General features: G+C 43.8%; 1 protein-coding gene across 1 annotated transcript in view; it reads right to left on the bottom strand.

Annotated features, from left to right (window-relative positions):
• LOC132653796 (grainyhead-like protein 2 homolog) overlaps window positions 1-24,342 on the bottom strand; it is a 60,013-nt gene that overhangs the window by 3,073 nt on the left and 32,598 nt on the right. Inside the window, exons 4-8 of the mRNA XM_060383222.1 lie at window positions 21,184-21,271; window positions 20,669-20,807; window positions 18,410-18,442; window positions 12,103-12,197; window positions 8,977-9,062 (exon numbers count right to left, since the gene is read on the bottom strand). Coding sequence (XP_060239205.1) covers window positions 8,977-9,062; window positions 12,103-12,197; window positions 18,410-18,442; window positions 20,669-20,807; window positions 21,184-21,271 — 441 coding nt within the window. The remainder of the gene's footprint in view (window positions 1-8,976; window positions 9,063-12,102; window positions 12,198-18,409; window positions 18,443-20,668; window positions 20,808-21,183; window positions 21,272-24,342) is intronic.

The following is a 24,342-nucleotide window of genomic DNA, read 5'->3' as shown; positions in this document are numbered from 1 at the left end:
GTGTCATTTGTCTGCCGTGTGTGCAGGTACATATGGAGGCCAAAAGAGGGCATCAGATCCATCAGAGCTGTAAACCAAAAGCAGAAATAACTGAATAGTAATAACTGTGGAATTCTGAAATATCAGTAGCTCAAACATACCACAAAGAAAAATAATATGCTGGGAAGCATTTTAAAATAAAAACAATATATACAGAGCAAACTGCTTCGTTAAAAAGAACTCGATGGGGAACAGGGCAGAGAAGAAAGAAAAAAAAACAGAAAAATTATATACAAGAAGAATATAATCAGGCAATAAGCATATGAAAACTGCACTGAACTTTTACTTAAAAATTTCAAATGAAAATAATGATAGGATAGTACTTTTAATTTAACTATCAAAAATGCAAATGAGCCAGGTGCCATGGCACACCCCTATAATCCCAGCACTCTGGAAGGCAGAGGCAGGTGGATCTGTGAGTTGGAGGCCAGCCTGGTCTACAGAGTGAGTCCAGGACAGAAATCCTGTCTTGGAAAACCAAGCGGGGGGCAGGGGGAAGGAAGGGAATGAGAGATCCAGCAGGTTTAAACATTTTCTGCTTTTGGTTTACAGCTCTGATGGATCTGATGCCCTCTTTTGGCCTCCATATGTACCTGCACACACGGCAGACAAATGACACATTAAAAATTAATCTAAAAAATCTAAAACGAAACAAAACTGAAGTCATAATCTAATGTTGGTCAGAGCATGAGGAAACAGCAGTGTTCAGATTCTATATAAGGAATAGTGACCCTCAGCCTCCTGGAAAAGAAGTTTGACAGAAGCATAGTTTTTAAAAGTGAATATGAGCCATTGACATCATGTCTAGTAATCGGACATACAGAAATACTCTCATGCTCAAACATGTTTGGAACATACCTGTTCATAACAGAGGAAAGTCATAACAAATATGCATTAAATATCTTGACATTTTCTTCACTTACACTTTAAAAATTGCTAGCATATTAGAGGGGAAAATAAGTGAAAATTTGTCAATATAGTATAATCTTATCTGAATTTTTAATGTTTACATATATTTAAATGTATATAAAATATTTAAATGACATAGCAATCTATTAATGATAGCTACATTGATAAATGGTCAGATTCAAGCTCCCTTTTACTTTGTATAATTCCACAGTGCTTATTTTTATGATTGTGTCATTTTTGTAAGTACAAAGTGGCAAGATGTATTCGAGAAAGATCTACTCCAAATATGTGCCATCCCCTCGCTCACAGGTAAGGTTGGGACCCAGACTTAGGAAGTGCAACACAGGCTAGAAAAGGGCTGCAGAACCCTAGGGGAGAGCTGAGATCCTGAGAAAAGTTTGTTCCAGAGAACCCTAGGTTCCTGCCTTTCCATCCCTACCACAGGGCAGAAAGACCTCTTCACCATATGTACACTCAGAAGCAAGACAGAGAGGCAGGGTGATAAAGACAGACTAGACAAGTATCCTCTTGCCTGCGTGGGGCACATCACTGGTGGTCCTGATGAGGTTTCCCCACAGCCACAATAAGGCCCAATGAACAAAAGTTAACAAAACAAAACAACACACTTGTTGGCCAGTGGGATGGCTCAGTGGGTAAAGGCCCTCACCATCAAGGCTGGCCAGGTGAGCTCAACTCCAGAAACACAAGGTGGAAGGCAAGAACCTTGACTCTTGCAAGTTGTTTACTGACTTCCACATGAACGTGCAAATAAATAGAAAAGGCAACATTTCTCACAAGAGCCTGGAGGCAGCAAAGAAAACAGGCCTTGTGTTAGAAGGGCCTGTTTGCAGAAAATGTAAACAAACAAATAGGCAGATAAAATGAGAAGCAGATGAGTAGCAGCTGGAGAGGCAAAAGCTAAGGGAAATGAATGGACACAGGAAGTCTCAAAAACACACACGCATGGTGGAAGACTTAATTCAGAATTGGAGAAATTTAGCAGATAAATTACAATGACACGGTTGGTCTAGTTTATATAATAGTAAATGCATATACACATACATACTGAATTTCCCAAAGATACTCTGTCATATAATGTGTAACAAAGACAATTGAACCATAATTCAATAAAATGAGAAATAAAAAGTTGAGAAGTTAATAAAAAATGTTAAGCCTCTCAGGAATACTTTACATTGCCTCTACTCTCTTCTCTCTTCCTCCCATTGAGGCCCCTACACTATTTAGCAAGCCCCTTGGTGTCCTATTTGCATATGCAAATAAAAGGGAGCCACTTCCATTTTAGACAGGTTGATAAGAGTGCTTTCCTAGTATACACAAGGCTAGGTTTGAGCCCCAAGACCACATAAACTGGGTGTGAAGGGTATCTGTACAATCTCAGCACTGCAGGTGGAGCATATGTTCATGGTCAACCTCCCCTGCATAGCAAGTTTTGAAGGCAGCCTGGGACACATGAGACCCAGAAAGAGATGGAAGAAGGGAGAGGGAGGAGGGAGAGAGAGAGGAACCCGGTATGGTGAGCTAGCTCTGTCTTTTGAGCTCTGAACTGAATTCAGTTCTTGCTGAAATGGCAAGGCTCTCAAGAGTGACCTCACTTCCTTACTCATTCCCTGGGGATCTAGAACCACTCAGTGAACAGAACTAGTTCTCAGAAACTCCTTGAGAGCAGCCTGCTTCCACATTATTTCCTGATTACTTCCTCAGCATAGCTGGCCAGAGCCACAGCAAGACGATGCACAGAACTCGGATAGGACAACATACATACACCCATACTTAAATTAGCCTCAAACCAGAACCTTTCTATGCCTTTCCCACACAGCAACTAGCTTGTTTTTTGGTGGTGGGGATCATGGATATTTTGTGGTGCATTAGCATTCGGCCTGCAGGGTGGAAAGCTGGCTCAGCGGCCAAGAGCACTTGTTCTTCTTGCAAAGGACTCGGGTTCTATTTCCACAAGGATGTTCACTACTTCCTCATCAGTAGGGACAGATGTGCACAGACATACACACAAAATAATGAATCTTTAAAAATTTCTGTATGCATTTCACAGTATGGGCTGCACTCACCCACCGCACTGGGTGCTACTCATCTTATCCCTACATCATATCTGATGCACTATCCTACATCACAGACACTTTCTACCATCTTGGTGACTGCCTTTCATAATGCCATTGCTTTTCTTTGTAATTCTGTTTTAGTTTAGATACTTAAAAGCACTCTCAAAGAGTCAATGGATTTGAAATTGCAAAAGGCACCCATGGCACAAAAAAGTAGGAAGCTCTGGATAGCATTCCTTTCTGTGCATAGTGCTTGCTGCGTGTGTACGTGTGCTGGGGGGAAGGGGAGGGGGAGGATAGAGTCCCCAGTATTTTCACCTAATTATTCTCACTCAGTTGCCTTCTAAGATTTGGCTTTGGTTAGTGTCACTTGCAATTTCTTTTTAATTTTCAAGTGAAAAAGTTTGCTTACTCAACAGCAGTAGTCTCATGTCTGTTCAGTCGCCCTTTTTTCTAAAAGAAAAAGGAATCGATTCCTGGCTCCTCTTTTCAGTAATTAGGCTCTCCACTCTCCAAAGCATGTACTTGGCAAAGGGCTGATCAATCAACTGTCTATCCCGCCTCTTTCCCAGATGCTTATTATCGATTCTTGCTTTCCCTTTACTCTTTGTGTGACTGGCATTGTTTATTCTTCTTTTATGTAAACATATGGACATCTGCCTACCTAGACTTGAGTTGATGGAGAGCTTAGGGTGGTGCCACCATTTGGGGTAGAGCTTGGTAAAAGAGGCACCTATGTCTTCCAGCCTCATTTTCCCTATCTGTAAAATGGTGATGATGCTATTTCCATGCCATGTTCATAGGAGTATGACAATAATTAAAAGGAGCCTGTAGCACTCAGCATGGTGGGACATACTCTGCGAATAGCAAACATTTGCAACAAACATTGTGCCCAAGGCCTGAGGATATGCAACTGACGGCAAGAGACAAACCCCTCGGGACTGCATATTCTACTGGAGAAAAGAAGGAAGGAACACCCAACCAATATTAGGTATGCCAGGTGGTCTGGCTTCTTTCCTCTTGCAGTAGCAAAACATTCTGACCATCAGCAACTTGAGGACAAAGTTTATTTCCTCTTATACCTCAAATACCAGTCTGTTACTGAGAAGCTAAAAAACTCAAGCAGGAAGTAAAGCAGAAAGGCAGAAAGGAAAGCTGCTTACTGGTTTTCTGACTGGCTCTTGCTCAGCTGTCTAGAGACAGTGCTGACTCAGCAGGCTAGGTCTTCCCATATCATTCATCAGTCAAGACAATTTTTCACAGAAATGGCCAAAAGCCAGTCTGTCTCAGGCAATTCTTCAACTGAGGGTCCCTTGTCCTAGGTGACTCTAGGTCATGTCAAGTTGACAATAAAAACTGATCAAGACACCAGGTTGAAATAAAATAAAGCAGGTGGAGGCACACAGAGAAGAGGTGTTATTTATGTGAGTGGTCTGACAGGCCCCACGAGCTGGGGGTGAGCAGCCCCAACATTGTGATATGAAAGAAGAGCATCCTGGCAGAGGGGACAGCATGTGCAAGAGCCCTGAGGTCTGAGTGGCTTCACTGACCTCCAGAACAAGCTCCGAGGTTCCGTGGTCAAAGTTCACTCTTCATAAGGTTACTATGTGGTGGTTTCAGGAATGGCCCCCCTAGACTAGTGTGTGTGAATGCTTGGCCCACAGGAAGTAGCACAGTTAGGAGGTATGATCTTTTGCTTGCTGCTGTGTATGCTTGTGGTAAGAGCCAGGCAAGCTCTGAAACAGTCTCAAGAAACAGCAAGCCCACACACCTCAGTGGTTAAGTGGTTAAAGTGCCTGCCACACAGCATAGGGACCTGAGTCTGGATGTCCAAACTGCACGTTTAGCCAGATGCTGCAGTGCACACCTGCAATGGCCGAGCTCCCATGGACTTGCAGCAGGTGCTACAGCAGAGACTGAGCCTGTCTCAATCAGGGGGAAGCTGAAGTGACCTCAGTGTTGTCCTCTGACCTCCACACATGACACAGCCCATGCTCACTGATGAAAACACATGTGCACACACATACACACAAACACCAGTTTTTTAAAAGTGAGCATACCACCTTCTAGCTAACCGAGCTACTGCACCCATCATGTGGCCTGGCTCACAGGCTGTAGGACATCCATGTGGGCTATAGAAAGTCACCACCTCGGAACTGTTCATGAATCTGTCTGATATGGTACCTTCTGATTCAAATACCAGTTCACACCTGAAGGAAGGGTGGAAACACAGTTGTATTTTTTTTAGGTGACAGAGTCACATTTCATCACTGTCAATAATTATTTTCTTTTTTTAAAAAGTAAAAGACTACTTTAAAAACAAAACCAGAAAAAACGTATGACATGAAAGAAGAAAAGAGACTGAAGGAGGTTGCCAGAGGTTGGGGACAAGAGGTGGGAAGACTGAGGGAGGAGAGTGTACTAAAACTCACTTCGTTCAAAAATGTTTTAATCTAATGTCTTGTATGCTAATGACAAAACTGCAATAAAATAAGTAAAAGAGAACATATATCCAAGTAACAGAGTCATGGCTGAAGACAGGGAATACTGACCACTCTACTGTACTCTTGACACGTTTACATATGTGGATTCATTTCACACAAGCACATATCACCCATATTTATGCCACTAACAATACGGACATCTATACAGTCTGCCCTCGATAACTGCAGGCAGCACCCACAGGGTTAAGTGACTAAAGATCAAAAGTATTTTATAAAAGTTGTGCTTGTGCTGAATATGTATAGACATTTTTTGCCATTACTTCTTAAACAATGCTATCTACATAGCTTTTACATTCATCAGGTAGTGTAACTAGGGATGGTTTAAAGCAGATGGAGGATTGCCGAAGTTGTGTAGGAATATGCTATTTTATATAAAATACATGGACTTGAGTACTCATGAAGTTTAGTATTATGGAAAGTTGTGAGACAAATTCTAGATATGGAGAGATGATGTATAAATTTATGTATTCATTTTATGCATACATATTACAATATATAGGAATACACATACATTACACATGCATATTATATACCCATGTACATATTTATTATAACATACAAACATGTACTGGTAAATGTGAGTATAATAAAATATCCTGGTTCTCGGCGGATCCACATTCCAGTCAGTTTTCCTACCTCACACAGAGACACAAATCAACTCAGGATAGAATTACATTAGCTGGAGAAATGGCTCAGTGGTTAAGAGCACTGCCTGTTCTTCCAGAGGACCTGAGTTCAATTCCCAACACCCACATGGCAGTTTACAACTGACTGTAATCCAGCTCCAAGTGACTTGACACACTTACACAGACATATATACAGGCAAAACACCAATGCACATAAAACAAATAAATCATTTTTAAAAAGAGAACTACATTAGTAAGCTCTAGTGTTCTTCAAAAGACACCATCTCCATCACACGCTGATGGTCCCCTTCGACAGAGCCTGTGGTCTTGACACCCCTAAGGTCAATGAACTTGGTTTGTAGATCACTACCAGCCCACTTGTGGACCCTGAAAAGGCTCTTCTTGACCACCTTTCCCACTTGTAACACTCCAGAAGCAAGCAGGTAGTTTGTGTTAAACGTTAAGGAAACTTTTTTGTTCCAAGCTGAAAGGAAGATGAAGCCAGAATTGCCTGAAGACTATGACTAAAGCCATGGAGGGAACCTGAAGTTTCCAAGGCTTGCAGCTCTCTCTACCCATTCCCCTGCCTCACCCCCATTTACCATCTACCAAAACAACACAGGAGTTGAAGGGAGGCTGAAAAGTTAGAAAAGTTGCTGTTGAGTAGGTGAAGTGACCTTTTGTTCCACAGTGGTCCAGTGTGAACACATCTTCAGGGTACTTATGAAAGTAGACAGAGGTTACAGAAGGAAAAAAAAACACCAAGGACCAAAGCAGGATCCCAGCATAGCACAGCAGTTCAAACCTGTTCTAGATCTGTGGTATCCATCCCTCAGGCTGTTCTAGGAGTTGGTTAAATATGGATTCCTACAAGGCCTCGTGGTATATGCTTACAGTCCCATAATCCCTGTGCTCAGAAAGGTGAGGCAAGAATCCAGGTCAGCCTGAATCTTCAGCAACATTGCCTCTTCAGCAGGAAGGACTAAGAATGTGCATTGAAATAACCTCTAGATACTCCTATAAACAATTATTTTATCTGCTCTTAAAAACCAGACTAAGGTATGGAAGTGGACAATGATGTTCAGAGAAATCTGACTATTTTACATTATTTTGTAGACCATTTATCCATCCTTCAGCAATTTCAAGGTCATTAAAAAAAATCTTGGTTCATCCCTTCTAGGCCTTTTGTAGTATCTGTTCTTTCTAATCAGTTTAAAATTCAGAGCCCATGATGGTGGTGACACAGCCTTTAGTCCTGGCACTACCGGGGCAGAAGCAGGTGGATCTCTGAATTATATAGGCCAGCCTTGCTTATACAGTCAGTGAATTGCAGGTCAGCTGGGGCTACACAGTAAGACCCTGTCTCAAAACAAAACAAACAACAAAAATCATAGTTCATTAGAAGTTCCATAGTCTTTCTTGCATTTGCTTCTGGATTTGTTTCTGCTCTGAGTAGAATAGAAATCAATAGTCCCCACAAGTCACGACAAATAAAAAGCTGCCAAGCCTCCTCCTGCGCTTTCTGGAGAGTGACAGTGCTGCTCTGCTCAGAATGACCAGGGTCATGAAATGCCAGAGTGGGAGCAGTATGAAACCCACTGTGGCCACATTCTTCTAATTTTTTTCTGATTACTACTCAGAACTGTAGATAGACACTCACAATACATTCACAATATCACACAGCTGTTCTCTCAAGTTCCAAAACATTCTCATCACTTCCACAGGAAATGCACTAGTGTAGATCTTCCTTCTGCTCCCCAACCCATGGCAAACTTGCCTGCTTTCTCTCTCCCAGAAGTCATTGATTCTGGACATTACTGATAAATTGAATCGTGTAATAGAGGGCATTTTGTGTCTTCCTGCCAGTTTTACTCTGTATATACTCCTAAAGAATTGGAAACAGATGTCCAAACAGAAAGTAGCCCATGAGCATTCACAGCAGGGCATTCTCAGGAGCACCCCAAGAAGGAAAAGCACATGGACCTGTCAGCTGAATGAATGAAAAAAAAATGAAGTATGTTGTGTTCATACAGTGAATGATTACTCTGCCAGTAAAGAGAAGGAAGCGCTGGTTTGTAGCATGTTCTAGCATGGACACACACCAGGGAAAAGTACAAATGAAAGTGATCTCAGGCCACTGTGTTGTGTGGTCTACACATAGGAACTTCCTCACGTACTGCAGTGTTCAGCCATAAGCCCAAATATCCCATCCGATGCATTTCTCAGACCAGCAGCCCCCAGGAGAGGTGAGAGGCAGCGCTGGTCCCCATCACTGCCACAGCCTATCCCCTACTGCACAGCTGTCTCTGAAACTGCTCATACTGAGGCACAGTCAAAGCTAGGTGAACAGCGTGTGAATAAAACACAGCTTTCCCTAGGTCGTGCTGCTAACCCTGGCCTAGGGCAGCGGAGAGAAGGGGAGAATCATCTCAAACCACTGCAGTTCTGCAGCAGATCTTTCCCCATAACCAACATGTCCTCTCTCCACTTTGGAATATGCTACCCAAGCCAACAAGGCACCATACATTTTTTGGTTTGTGTTTATTTGTACACTATATGCACCTAATTTGGTTTTATTAAAACAGATAAACAAAAGCCCCATGTTATCCTTCCTCCAAAGCATCTGACTGGGATGATTAGTCTGGAACCAATAGGAATTTGGCTGTTATTCCAAAAGTCTGTCTTAACACGCTGATAGGCTGACACAGACATGGATATTTACAAAGAACTCGACTCTTCACTTTCTTTCTGATTCTGGAGCCACCTAAGTTCTGCCCAGGTGGCAGGGCAGGGACTCTGGAGGCTGAGGGGGCTGTGGCTTACCGCTTCCATCAGGCCCTTCACTGTGGGCGATCTCAGCATCAGGGCGTCGAACACGTCATCACTCTCCTTCCGCACATACAAAAGCACTGCAAGAGAAGGGGACAGCCAGCGTGACTCCTGTCACATGGGAGTCTCAAGCTGACACCACCTGCTCTGCCAAAAGGCCAATGACTACTGGGATGTACCAGCTCTGACACCTAGATCCACACTTTAGTTTCTCAAGAAAGGCACACAGTCTCCTCATGACTACTGTTCCCTGTGCTCATTCAGTGAATACCACTGAAGGCTCCTGGGTGCCATAGGCTGTATATACCAAGAGCTGAGGTTGAGGCAGAGAGCTAATAGACCCCATTCTCTGCCTTTAGGGAGTTTATGGTCCATTAGGAGAGACAGGCAGGTACCAGATGACCTAGACACCATTGTGAGAGTCATAAAGAAAGAGCCAAAAAGAGGATGCTTTCCAGACAGCTCCTACCATGGTGAGGTGAGGGAGAAGGCTAAGATACTCAAGTATCTCTGAGTTGTGAAGAGCATAGAAGCACCAAATCTAGAAAGGAATGACACCAGGAGAAGAGAAGGTCAGGCAGACATTCTCCTGCACAGGCTTGGAAGGGTACCAGGGTAGCACCTAGGACAGTCCAGGAAGAACTTAGGATGCAGAGAATCACAGATTTGGGTGCAAGTCCAGCTCAGCCCCTGCTGTGACCCTAATGACTTAATCTTTCCCTGTCTGGATAATCTGTGAAGTAGGACACTAGCATCCAGCACATAGGTGCCTGCTGCCAGTTCTGGGAAATAAGGTCCATGTGGTAGGCTTCATCTAGGCCCAGCACACAGAGAGGCTCAGTCTTCAACCTACAGAAGCAACCAGGAAGTAGGTGTGGCCCCTGTGCCCTCCAGCGAGGGCATAGCTTTTCCTTTCACTTCTCTGTAAGAGCTCTGAACTGGGGAGTGTGCAGGCTAAGATGGGCAGGCACTGCCGATCTCAGCAATGTAAATGGACCTCGGGAGGCTAAGATGCACCTGTGGGGTCCCACAAACATGGTCACCCTTGCTTCTGCTTCCCCTGACCACTGAGTCCTCCTCCTGTGCCCACCACTCCAGCAATCATGCTGAAAGGGCAGCTTCCAGAAAACAAAAACAAACAAAACAAACAAACAAACAAACAAACAAACAAACAAAAAACTGGCCACTGTCATTCAGGTGCAGTCCGGCATTCCAGAGGGCTACTCTTTTTATCCTCTGGCAGCAGCATAACTTCCCACCCAAGGGAAGAAAAAGCTGAAACCCCTCATCTGTCCACACTAGGGAAAACTGCCCCAGGCAAAAACAATAACAGCAAAACACTGGTGAGCCTACATCTCAACTATCATCTTAAATCCACCTAGCTACCATCACCATCGGCAGAAAAACAAAGGCAGGACTGGGAAATGAAATCAGCCAAATCCAAACTCCATGTCTCCCCTCCCCCTCCGTCACAAAGGCATTCTTAAAGCTGTGCATATAAAGGCCACATTGACAGGGGTTCTGCCCAAACTCCCTTCTGTGGCCTGTGAATGTTCAGGTAGATTGCGGTGACTGTGGTAACGGGAGGAGAGGCAGAGGAAGGAGAGAGGCAGACTTGGGCACTGGTGCCTTCTTTATCAAACATCAAAACAGAAGTGCCGAGTAAATATGCAGACTGACTGCATTTCCTACAAGTTTACAACTTTAGTCCCTTGAAGCAATCCTGCATCACTTCCATGTCAGTTAAGCTGCCTAGAACCCAAAGGCTATCAGAAAAGGAGGCAATGTGAACAGTGTGAGAAAAATACTTAGAATGCGGACCCTGGCTACATCCAGATAAGGAAGAGTAAACTCAAGAGGAAGACATACTGGTAGCTATTACTTGATGGAAATTCTGTAACTTCTTGAAGCTCTCAACAACAGAAAGAGAGGGAAAGAGCAACTTCCATCAGGATGACCCTAGAGAGATTACATTCTATTAAAATTAGCACTACTAATAAATAGCCTCAGCTTGAACCATTGCTTTTCCTGTTGCTCAGGGGTGGCTGGTAAGAGCTCAGGTGCTTCATTTTGTTCTGTTTTGTTGAGCAGGTGGGGCAGTCTCAGCCTTCCCCTGTCAGGCTTGCTGACAGCTAGCCTAGAGGCCATACTGGGCTCCAGACCGTTAGAGGGCTTGCCCACAGAGCCAGTTTTCATTAGATTTATTCTGGGGTGTACCAATGGCAACAATCCTGCCAACCACAACAGGAACCAGCACTGAACATCCCAGACATCACACAGCCAAAGGCAGGCAGCCTCTTGTGGAGCCCCAAAATGACTCTGACCCAGTTACCCTGACAAGTGGCTGCAAAGGAAAAACAACCTGTAACGATGGCTTTGCTGTTAACTGTCACCATTCTTCTTGAGCGACTTCTGACAAGTAGGAGCTGCCACTAACCCTCAATACCCGAGCCAAGCACCTGCTAAGAGCAAGGGCCCAGTGATGTCTCCATCCTTCTCCAAAGAGAAGCTCTTGGAGGTAGCGTGGAGGTGGTTCTTACCGCTGGTAGGTTACAGCGCCCTCTGTGTCTGAATTCAAAGTTTCAGAAGCCATACCTTAACTTTTACTTATAGGCCAATACAATTTGTAGTGGCAATTTTGGTGGCAGTTTCACAAGCTTTGAAAAATAGTTATTGGACCAGCTACCAGGCTGTAAATATAATTCCACACACCAGTGTGACTCCTGGTTTCCCTATGACTCTGCCCTATTCCTAAGTAAAGTCAGGGAGGAAAAGACACCAAGGAATGGAGGTGAAAACAAGTGATGGTGAACTGGGAGCCACCATCTCATATGGCCGTGCCCAACCTTTTGTTGTTAATTGTTTTATCTATTGAATATCTCTGAATCACTGGTTCATGAGACGCACTCACAGAGCCAATGTCCTCTGAACTATGTATTTCCCTGCTGGAGGAGTTGGGAGCCACATAACCGTTCCTCCAAGGCCTGTAATGGAAAAGCCTGTAACCTCCCATATGAGGGAAAGCCCACCAGGATTGGGAATGGTTCAGTCTCAGGGAGTGAGTTCTTGACAAGACACTCCCTAACCTTCACACCAGTGGCACACAGGAAGGAGAGATACCTCGCTTTACGTTTTCTTCTTTAATTTGCTTAGACGGTGTCGGACCAAACTCCTTTTCCATGGGCCTGAACATCCGTTTAACAAGGACGCTGCTGCTGGAGAAGACAGGCAGAAATGGTTAAATACATCAGAGAGTGTCACACCACAGGGTACTAACCTGTCCTCCCCTGCAGGCTCTACACCACCATCCCCACTGAGGGAGAAAGATGGAGCCACAAAAGGGAGGTTGCTGAGCCTGCCTCTCCTTTTCTGTTCAGAAGGTCAGGACCACGGAAAAGCTGATGGCACCCAAGTTGCAGCAGCCTCTCACATCCACGGTGAGCTCCCGACAGGAGACAACACAGGCCACTTCAACAGACCTCTCTTGAAGACTGTCCTGGCTTCCTACAGTTCTCCCTTTCCTGGTTGCCACAGTGAAGGTTCAACCCACTCCACTGAGACCAGAACATTCTCTCTGGAGTCAGTTCTGCATTTGCTTTCAAAGTTCTTATGCTTTCCAGACAGACTAAGGGAATTAGAAGAGAAATCAGAAAAGTGGAGATTTACAATTCTTTAGTCTCAGGCGTAGATGCAGACTTGTAGAAAATGATCATTTCTCTGAAGACTAGCCCATGAGGCAGTGTCTAGCAATCACTTAGCAGAATGGTTAGGACAGGACTTCAGCAGTCAGACCACCTCGATGGATTTAAAATCCCTGCTTTGTAGTTTATTACTGTACAAATTTGGCATGTTGCTCAACTTCCCTGCTCCTCAGTCTCCTAAAAGGAGGCTGTTGACTTAGAAATGATAATATTTGAGGAACTAGAAGTATTAATTACACCAAATTGATCAGTATACACTATTTACACTGTCAAGTGATCGTACCACACCAGATAAATAAGTACAAATATTATGTGCAAATAAAAATTAATTACTTTAATACAATTTAAAAGGAGGCTGGGGAGGTGGTTCAGCAATAAAGGCTGTACACTGCTCTTGTAGAGGACCAGAGTTAGGTTCCTAGCACCATGGCAGGGGGCTAAGCTTTCTGTCCTCCAGCTCCGAGGGATCCAATGCATCTGACCTCCACTAACACCTGCACATACGTGTACATACCCACATGCAATGCACACATGGTTTAAAAAATAATAAAAATGCTAAATTTACAGGAGGCTCCCGGGAGAATTCCATGAGTGTCGGGGACTGAGGGGAAGCACCACCAAAGTGCTAGATGAAGACAATGAAGATGCTGATGATCACAGGCTGAGGGCAAGAACAGAGAAGACTAGATTTTCCACCCAGAGCAAACAGCTCACTACCTCCTGGTCTCACATAGGAGATGGACACAGTAATTAACCCCAGTCCTGCGGGCAACACAAAACTGTGACTCCTGCCTGAGTGAGCTTCCTGCCACCAGAGAGCCATTCAACACTTCCCAAGTCGGGTTGGTAGGGACCCAGCTTATAAAAGCACATGCACACTACCTGGGACAGTCTGAAAACATTCCTATCCATGTTGGAAGCTTATATCACTAAAACCAACGGTACTTAATTTACCTCCAAAGGGAGCATCAGCCAACTGAGTTTCTTAACACACATCTCCGCCTTGCTCACTTACGTCCTGAGCACTCTGAGGCAGCTGAATAAGAACAATCTTAGCCCTTGTGTCCACAATGACAGAAGGCTCAAATGTGTTATCAGCCTTCCACACTGTGATTCAGCTAATAGGAAAAAAGGCTATTCGCATGTGCCACCTTCAAGGGAACCATCTCATGAAAGAGCTACCCAAGAAATCTGAGATGCTTTTGAGGATAGCCTATCAAGAGCCATCTTATTTTATTTCCTCTATGTCAAACAGTAGAAACAGCTAAGGAAAAAACTACGACTCAGGTCTCACCTGAAGGCAGTAAAGAACTTTTAGAACACTGCTGCCTCTGCCTTGCCCTTGCTGCTTTGTCATAAAAGCAGGCATGATACTGTCTCCTCTTGGAACTGACCAAGAACTTAGAACTGTAATAGTAGTGACCATGAACTAGTGACCATGAACTTAGAACTAGAAGATTAAAAAAAAAATCCATACACATAGCAGCCAGGCACTATTAGGTTAATAACTGGTAAATTGCCTGAAATGTTATCAGATACCTTCTCATGCTGTGTGAGTCAAGCTGCTTCACAAAGTAAGATTCATTTATATTTTTTCCAGTTCAGTTGACTTTTGAGAACAACTTAATCCAAGCCACAGCAGGCTTTGTCATTAAAATAGTATCTCAGATAAACCACATTTCTCTTGGGAGGCCAAACACTTTCAAATCTATAAACCCAGTAGGAGTCAGTAAGTTTTATATGTTATGAATCCAGTAGTTTCATTTATTTTTCAAAGCAAAACCAAACAAGGCAGCTATGACTTGCCCGCATTCTAATGAGAAGAATGCAGGCTGAAGGCCTTCTTGTGCCCAGCTCAGTGACACTATATAATCATTTTCAAAGGATCAGAAAGCAACAGAGCAGAGCTTTCCCTGACATCATCTCCATCACGAGGCCATCAGTTAGAAAAACCCAGGGCCAGCAGCATACTCAGCCATAGGCTTGTGGGGTTAATCACAAGGAAAACAAGACCCTTGGAAGCAATAAACAATATTAAGATTCATCCAAAAAATCCTGAGAAATGTTAGGTCTGATACAAGAGCAAGGATGGAGAAGGCTACAAAGCTACCAGGACTTATGGTGAAACTTCTGGAGAGCACAAGGCACAGACAAACTCTGCGGGTTATTCTCCAGCCTCTTTAACTACCGCAAACAGTGAAGCTAACTCAAAATCACAAGCTTGGCCTGATCCATCGTCCTGATGGCTGCTGTGACAATGCCACTGATGTTAGTACCTCCTCAGGGCTAGATGAGCACACACGGTGTCCTCAGAGCTCTGAGATCTGTCTGCCCTGCCAGGAGAGCTCATGAGATGAAACAAGGTTAGGCCTTGGTAAAGACCAGAAAGCTTACACAATAGGATATGCCCAGCCCCCACCCCTGTGCCTTCCCCTCAGCCATGCATGGGTCTAGAATTGAGGAAACGGGGCAATGGAGGCACATTGGTGAGTGCTGGGAATTATGGGTAGGCACTGGCTCAACCTGTGCTTCTATCATGTACCAGCTAGACAACTTTGAAGAAGTTTCCAAATTTCTCAAGGCCTTTTTCCTCACTGTTAATGGCAGATAATAGGAAATCTGGGAGATAATAGGAAATCTCCCAGATTTCCTATTATGAAAAGAATACACATAAAAGCATTCAGAACCTAGCCAAGGTATCCAGGGAGTGCTATTACTTTAACATATAGCAATAGCCAAGGACCCAGCATGCATTAACACAGAGGCACTAACCTGCCCACATTGCTCAATCAGAGATGTATGGAAGTACAGGTCATGGCTGTCCTTGGAATGGATGACTACGCAACAACACAGGCAATTCTTATGGAGAGACCAGTGGAGTTACAGGTAGGTCACTGGCCACTTAGCTTGCAAAAGACAGGCTGATGGGTCTGCACAATCACTTCACACTCTCCTAAAGTTCCCCTTTATAACACTCCCTGTGAACTTTATCTCAGGAATACCACTAAGCAAAATGCCAAATGCTGGGGATGTAAGAGAGAGAGCCTTCTACAGCACCCTCAGTATAGACCTGAGGACATGGAGGTTAGGGACAGGAAGGCTGGATGAGGCTTCATGTGGATAAACAACAGTCCAGAGGATGGACTTGGCTTCCTGAGCTCAAGCCAACATTCTTTTCATGACGCCATGCTGTCTCTTTATAAAATATGTGATTTAAAGATTAGAATTCATAGGTCTAATCACTTGTTTGTTCCAACCAACTGAAATTTGATTATTTCTGTCCCAAGATAAAAAGAACAAACTACCCATTTCTGTTTTTGAAATGGGAGTTTTTATTTTCTAGACAGACTGGGCTAGCCAAAACGTTTGATCCTCCTGCCTCAGATCCCCGATTTCTGGGACTAGAGGCATGAGCCACTATGCTTGTCTTTCTAATCAATACTTAAAGGATTTACAACTGATTTTAGAGATTTGGTCCTGGACAAGTTCCAGTCCTAAGCAGCCTGGGGGTTATTTAATTTAATTCCTTTGAGAGTGTCTTCCTCTGAGACGGAAGGTGGCAAACTTTGTCTAAAAAGGGCCCAGCAGCAAAGGTTTTTCAGATTCTTACTGTAACACTCAATTCTGCTGCTGTATCACCAAAGAAACCATAGAGAACACATGAAGGAACTAATACAGCTGTGTTCCAGAAAAACATTCCTTGCAGAGGCTCGGGTGTACTTCATATCACTGATCATGTAATGCCAGTCTTCACTGGAGGTTTTTAAACTATTGAAACCATCTTAGTCTGTAGACCATTCAAAATGGGTGATTGAGGCTGTGTGGCGTACACACCTTTAATCCCAGCACTCAGGAGGAAGATCTCTGTGAGCTCAAGGCCAGCCTGGCCTACATGGTGTGTTCCAGGCAGCTAGGGCTACAGACTGAGACCCTGCCCACCCCCACCCCCACCAAAAGAAGATCTGGCCCTTGGTCTGTCACTTGAAAACTTCTGCTTCAGGAATAAAGCCAGCAATATCAACTATACTTCCTTCACCAATTATGAAGTGTTTTACATAGGAATGGGAAAGTTTGACTATGGTTTGTAGGAAATTTATCTTGGGATGTTAGGTATACACAACTAATGCAAACAATAAGCATAAAATACGTGTTAAGGAATGAATGTGGTTTTAGCCTGCTTTAAGAGAAAAATATAGCCTTTGGATTATAAGAGAGTTCCCAACATAATCTGCAATTCAGGAGGTTCTAAACACATGTATTCAGAAAACAAAAGCAAATAAAAAGAAAACAAAACTGGCTGGAGAACTATGAGGTTAAAAGCACTGGCTGCTCTTCCAGAGGGCCTGGGTTTAATTCCCAGCATCCATAGCACAGTTCATAATCATCTGTAACTCCAGTTCCAGGGATTCAATGCCATTTTCTGGCCTTCATGGGCAATAGGCATGCAACTGGTACACAAACCTACACAGAGGCAAAATGCTCCTTTTTTGCTGTTGTTGTATAAATTTAGTAGTCTCCCATGAGAGAAATTAAGATATTAAAAGATAAAATTATATTTTAACTAAGAACAGTTTCAGGGAAGAATAGAAGTTTGAATGTTGAGGGTGGAAAAGGCTTATCCAGAGAACAGAGCAGGAGTGAATGGACAGAAGTTGAACACTGTTATCAGAGAGAACGTGCTATGATAATCTCAACTGTTAACCAATATGAAATGAGAGACCCTAAGAAGATTTGTAAAACACACTCTTGGGTATGTTTGTCAGGATGTTTCCAAAAAGAATTAATTAACCAGAGAAGATCATACTAAACATAGGCAGTGTCATTCAAGAGACTGGAAGCCTAAATGACATTCTCTAACTGGCAGAGGCCACAGAGGAACAGCTCTGGCATCTGCCCCTGCCTCTGCCCTATGTTGTTCCAAAAGAATAAGCCAAAGTACAGTTTTCCTCCTTTAAACTCTAAAAGCTGAAACCACCCAGCTCTTAGAAATAATATAATGAGCTTCCTCATATGCAGAGAGCATTCGTCACTGGCAATATTCAAATAGAAGGCAGCTCAACACCTACCCCGTGAGAATGTGCTACCAACATTACTGTGTCCTAGAAGAGTCATCTCGTGACCTTAAAACAGCCCTTTCATACCTGCAAGCTTCTGAGTATATAAAATGAGTTAAGGAAAGAAACTACACTGAAGAGTTAGCTGCCCCTAAACATTTATAGGTGGGCATATATTCTCTGCAAAGATGGGGCCAGAGAGACACATCTGGAAGATACAGAAGACAACTTCCTACCCCAAACCCACAGGGCAGTGAACAGGTTCTCAATCTACTCAGGCCCCATTCAACACCTTGAGTAAGGCTTCAGGAGCTGTTTGTGTCCCGGGCAGTTTTGAAAGCAGGAAAGGCTTTTACACTCTCAACCAGATCTTGTGCTGAGATGAAACGATGGGAAGCAAGAGCTATCAGAAAGATTTCAACAAACAGTGCACTAGAAGGGATGGGCCACATTTGCAAAATTACCATTTAGTCAAAGGCAGATCACAGGGAGAAAGGGAAGGCACAGAAGATGGGCTTGCAGGAAAAGGTGACCACCTGTTGCCCCTCTCTCCGTTCTAGGTCACAGCACATGGGAAGGTCCCATCTCCTGCCCAGGGCGGCCCAGGCTGGGAAGGTGCATTGCCACCCCACAAACAAACATTATGTGCTTAGAATGAAGGACTGCTCTTACCCTTCTCGTTTGTCATCTGTGTTGTAATACACCCGTGGGGAAAACAAGAGGCTCATGTCAGACAGGATAAAACAGAAATCTGAATGAGTTGTCTGACTGTACAAACTATCTGTGAAGAGGAAAAAAGATACATTTGATTAGCAATGGTGTGTGTGTTAGATTTTATAAAGTAAATTCAGAAATGTGACTATTTCTAGCTTAAGCTGGTCTGATCTGATCAGGTTACTCTGGCTCTCTGCCAAATGTTGCTCCTGACAATAAGAAAATCTGTTGGTAAGATCTAAACACATTCTTTAGAAAGGCTGTGCTGGCTCCCGGGTGTTTGTTCGTCAAAGGGGGCTTACCACACCACAGATGGGGGTTTCCCATCACCACAGAAATGTAAGGGTAAACTGTCAGCAAAGAAACTGGTGGACAAATATTTAACTGGGATGCCTATTTCACATATCAAATCGGGCCAGCATCCCTCAGGACCTGTGGCTCCTCTCAACATACCTCACCCCAACCCCTCCCCTACACTCCTCTCTTGGCTGGACTTCCTGTTCCAACAGCATGTAACTCAGCCATTTTGGCTTTCTTTGCCTCTTGAACCTGGTGGCAGCTCTTGGCTTCTCTCTTACTTCTCTCTCCTTGCCCGTTTAGTCAGCTGGCCATGTTCAGCCTGGACTCCTCCCTCTGCCTGCTTTGTCCTTTACATATACAATAAAAATCTCCACACTTTAAGGGGAGCCACATCTTCCTCTTTTTATTTCAGTTTTTCATTCATTAACTCTCTTCATGCTCTAAAGGTCATGTGGCAAAAGGAAGATCTCCAAGGACAAGTGTCATTAGGAACGAGCAGTGGCAAGCACAATCAGAATTAGAGAAACTGAAGTATCCTGCAGACAGTGGTGCCACATGCAGGCAACCATCTCTCTCTCTCACACACAGCCTTGCTGGCTGTCTTTTCTGGAAAAGATACAATATTCATATTCTTTCCTCTTATATATTGGTTCCTATGTAATAAGACAAGATAGAAATGTTAAAATGAATTTTAGTAGAAATGTACTCCATGCAAAAAGTATGAATATATTTATTATCATATTATATCATGAACCGAGAAACAAATAAACACACACACTCATGCATATGCACACATGCAACCCCCCACATACACCATGATCCTCTGCTTGTACAGCTGCCTTGTCACTATATAAAACATTCTCCAGAAAAAGGAGAAGCTGCAAGATTGAGAAATCAGGCTGATGTCAAGTCCCAGCACTTAGAATGCGAGGGGACTTGAGTTTGTCATAATGCTCCTATTTCTCAAAACAATCCTTTTAGCTAAGGATTCTGGATTCAAAAGAAAACAAAACGAGGCAAAATTAAAGTCCCAATTAGTATGGCCAAAACAAACTCGGGCTGATGCTAAGAAACATCTTTTCTTTCTTCTCCAGTTTTCATTTCTCCCTTGGGAGAAGTAACCTTAAAGAGTAAAGGAAATAACATCAGCATCACCCGAGAATTCTGTAAACCTTCCCTTATAGAGGACCAGTCTTCAGTTAGCACAGGAAAAACCCTGAGCAAGCTCCAGTTCAGCTCCGTCAGCACTGGAGTGCTAGACCCAGCACATCAGTACCCTTTTAGTTTTTATTGAACAAAATCATAATTAATTCTCCTGTGGATGCATAGTTTTCATCATTAAATTTCAGTGTCTGCATAATCTTCCACAAAACTAAGCTGTCATAATGATTTAATTATTGAATATTTATTTGATTTCCAATCCTTCATTTCATTTGTAGATATAACCATAGGACTTGGCTATTGTGTTTTTGAAGGAAGATCTAACACTCTTTTTCCCTCAGATGACTAATGATTTATCCACTCAATGAGAACTACTAATTTGCTAAGGAAAAAAATTGTTGACAAGATCTTAATTTCTCTCCTCTGGGCAAATGTATGAAATGTATGAAACAGTTTTACCTCTCACCACTAGGTGGCGATATGTGCACTGACCGAGTCTGCTTCACAGACACCACAACTTGAACAGGCAGATGAGGAGCTCTCTCCTGTCCTGTTGTCAACAATGTTCTAATAACAGCTCACACCTTTCTTTGCCTTAGCATGCCAGTATTTCCTCCCAAGACAATGTTTTCTGTAAAAACCTACTTTTTGTGTTGCCATTCCCCTGCTGCTTGAGTTTATTTTTGTGGCCTATTCTGCGTACACACCAGCACACCCTGAGGAGGGCAGTAGGAGGCTGTGAGCAAAAGTAGTACCTGTCCAGTCCTCTGCAGGTTGGCAAAGTGAACATCTGGTATGAAGAGCACGGGCTGCGAGTGCAGGTCAGGCATGGTTTTGAAGTACGTGATGTCACTTTTCTTCTGTAAAGGTATGGCGGCCAGCTTCCCGTCAGAGGCTGCATGAAACCACAACAACCACAGAACAGGGCTATGCACACATGAACACTGTCAGCCAAGTCCATGATCCTCCCCCAAAGCTTTCCCAGCAGCCTAGATTATGCTTCAAATGCCCTTCCCCAGGCCCAAATAAACAAAAAGAGCATGGGATTCTGGGAAGTACAATGAGGGTAGAAGGCTCCTCCACTTCCAGCTGTCCTGTGTGTACCGCGGAGGATTTCTGTTTGCTTTCCATGTCAACGCTGCCCCTGTCTGCACTGTAGGGGCAAAGCAGGCCACACCTGGAGCCTTCGTACCTTCCCCTGTAGCCAGCTTCTTCTGTCTCTTCAAAGGACCCTGCTGGCTACAATCAGCATTGGGGAGGGGTTGACTTACAGTTGTTGCACTGGGTTTGGGAGGCCTGGCCCTTCCCTTTCTTCCTATTCTGCTTTCTCTCTTCATCTTGGATTTTTCTTTCTGCTCCCTGATGGGGAAAACAGAGACCAAGCAAGGTATGTTTTCAGAGCATAAAAGAATATTCTCATTTTCTTTCTCTCTCTCACACACAGCATGAAGATGGGAAGAGGAAGCCAGGAAGCTTCCTGCCTCAGCGAAATGAGAACACTCACAGATCTTCATGCTACATTCTGACCTGTAAGGCCAGCTCATCGGATTGCTGCCTCTTCCTGTCTCATGCCTACTCCATGAACTTGGCTTTTGAATCCATGGGGAAAGAACAGGCTGAGTTCTCTGGCCCAGTGTCACCTGCTGGGTAGCTCAGTGCTATTAATAGAACAGCCTAAGCACTGGCCCATGGCGTCCGCTCCTAGGCACAGACAGCTTTCAGGCAAGTGCCACTTCCCAGGGCAAGTTTTCCTCTGCCTATGGTTATGAATTTTTTCAAAAATCATCACAGGAAGAAATAAAGGGGGCATTTTTGTAGCCACACAAAGATGCGGGATCACTCTGCACATGAAATTATCGTATTTCCCTGTATGCTTAGAGATGGTGCTCACTCTACCACGTAGGAGAAACATGCATTCACTCACTTCTGTGCTCCTGTTCTTTGTAATTTGACTTCTTATTAGCCAAATTCAAGGCCTTCTCCTGCTCCACTACCTGATCAGCTGCCCCTGGTGTCAGCATCATTTGCTGTTCATATTTCTTTTGGGCCATTTCTTAACCTATTTTCCTCTCCTGATCCCAGAAAGGTATCCAGCACAGCTTCCTCCATTCTGGCTTCAGCAGAATTCAAGTACACCATGAATTCACAATTCACAGGTGACATTCACAGGACACCAAGCCAAACCTGCTTCCTAGGTCCATGTTAACAGTCTCTTTCCTTGCAGTCTGTTTAGGAAACAGTGACACACACCACATAAAGCACCCAGTAATCTGCACCCTTCAGACAAACCAAATACACTTTTGGTCACACTGACTCTTACTGGTCTTACTGACTTAGAGCAGAAAGCCAGACAAGACTAGGATACAGTGAGGACTTGGGTTCAGCAAGAGCACCATGGCTTTGGAGGGAGTTCTTGAAGGATGGGCCACTGCTGTTTTCCATAGATAGGACTCAGACAATCACAATGCACCTTTCATACCAAAAACTACCAAAGAAATAGCCGTTCTTATGCTATTTTACATTAAATTTTGAGGTGTCATTGATACTTACAGGCCATGGAAATCCACAGCAAGAGGGACAACATAGAGAAATATAGATACACCGGCTACAAAAAACTCATCAAAATAACACAGATTTTTGTAGAGCCTTTGTGTTTAAACAAAGAGAAATCAATTCTAAATGCCCCCAATAACACCTTGCTCAAACCAACTTCAAGTTTGGAGTGGGAAATGGCAACATTTTTTCTTAGATACATACAGAGCACTTTGCCATGTGTTGGAAGCTATGTGTAATTCAGTATTCCATACAAATATGTATTATCTACCCCTATAAATTATAGTTCACTCAAGACACATCCCAAAATTATACAAATTATTTTTTCATTGTCAAATTTTGTGTTATTTTTAAGTATTAGTGTCATGTGAAAAACACTCATCATGCTGAATATTGCCCTGGTTAGTTTGCTGTGTTTTTGTTTTGTTTTATTTGTTTGTTGATCAACTTGACACAAGCTAAAGTCATAGGAGAGAATCTCAACTGAGAAAATGCCTGTGGAGCATTTTCTTGATGGATGAGAAAAGGCCCAGCCTGCTGGCAGTGGTGTCGGCCATGGCACAGGCTCCTGGATCTAAGAAAGCAAGCTGAGCAAGCCGGGGAGAGGGGGTGTGCAGGAGCAGGGCAAGTCAGTAAGCAGCTCTCCTCCATAACCACTGCCTCAGTTCCTGCCTCCAGGTTCCTGCTGTGAGCTCCTTCCCTGCCTTCACTCTGTGATGTGCCCTGGAAGAATAAGAGGAAACAAGCCCACTCTCCCACCTGCTGCTTTTGGTCATGGGCTTTATCCCAGTGCTAGACGGCTAACTCAGACAGATAGTGCAATGACCTGAATGAGAACATTCTCCAGAGCCTGGTATGCAAACACTTGGTCCCCAGTTGGTGGTGATGCCTGGGAAGCTGGCATCATTGGAGAAAGGCTCATTGGAGAAAGTGCATCACTGGGGGTGGGCTTAAGAGAGTTTAAAACCTCACTCCACTTTCTCTCTCTGCACTATGCCTGCATCTCATCTTCCTGCTCCTACTTTCATGCTTACTTTCACACTGCTATGCCTCACCTGCCATGATAAACTCAACCCTCTGGACCCATATGGCATTTTATCTTAGCACGAGAAAAGTAACCAATAAAAATGGGTACAGCCCAAGAAATTTTACTTTTAAAGAATGGTTTTATTTGTGCTATTTCTGAGAATAGCCAAGAAAGAATTGTTTAAGAATTATCTATATCATCCTCCTCTTCAGGAAAACAGCAAACAGTGGATGATGCAGAATACCTCTGGTTCAGGCTTGGAAGGCCACAACAGCTTCTGCAGAGGACTTGGCAGTAGCCTTGGGGACTGAGGTTTATAATAGAAGCTGTGAGGCTTCTGGAGGTAAAGCCAAAGACAAGGAGTGGATCCCTGTCACCAAGCTGGGCCACCTGGTCAAGGACTTGAAAATAGAATTCCTGGAGACAATTTACCTCTTCTCCCCACCCATTAAGGAATCCTAGACCATCAGCTTTTTCCTGAGAGCATCCCCAAAAGATGAGATTCTGAAGATCTTGCCAGGGTAGATGCTGCAATGAGGACCCAGTTCAAGGCTTTAGTTGCTATTGGGGACTAGAATAGTTATGTTGGCCCTGGTATTAAGTGGTCCAAGGATATAGCCAATCAAAACCCGAGGGGCTATCATCTTGGCCAAGCTTTCCACTCTTTCTGTATGGAAAGGCTAGTTGGGGAACAAGATTGGCAAGCCCCACATTGTTCCATGCAGAGTGACAGGAAGCTGTGGTTCCACACTGCTGAGTCTCCCCCAACCGAGAGGCACTGGCATCATCTCTGCTCCTGTGTCCAGAAAGCTGCTAAGTATGGCCAGTATTAGTGACCGCCAACATAAGA

Source organism: Meriones unguiculatus, chromosome 4, assembly GCF_030254825.1.
Source record: "Meriones unguiculatus strain TT.TT164.6M chromosome 4, Bangor_MerUng_6.1, whole genome shotgun sequence".
Taxonomy (NCBI): domain Eukaryota; kingdom Metazoa; phylum Chordata; class Mammalia; order Rodentia; family Muridae; genus Meriones; species Meriones unguiculatus.
Note: the sequence above shows the minus strand (reverse complement) of the source record. Positions and strands in the feature narration are given on the sequence as shown.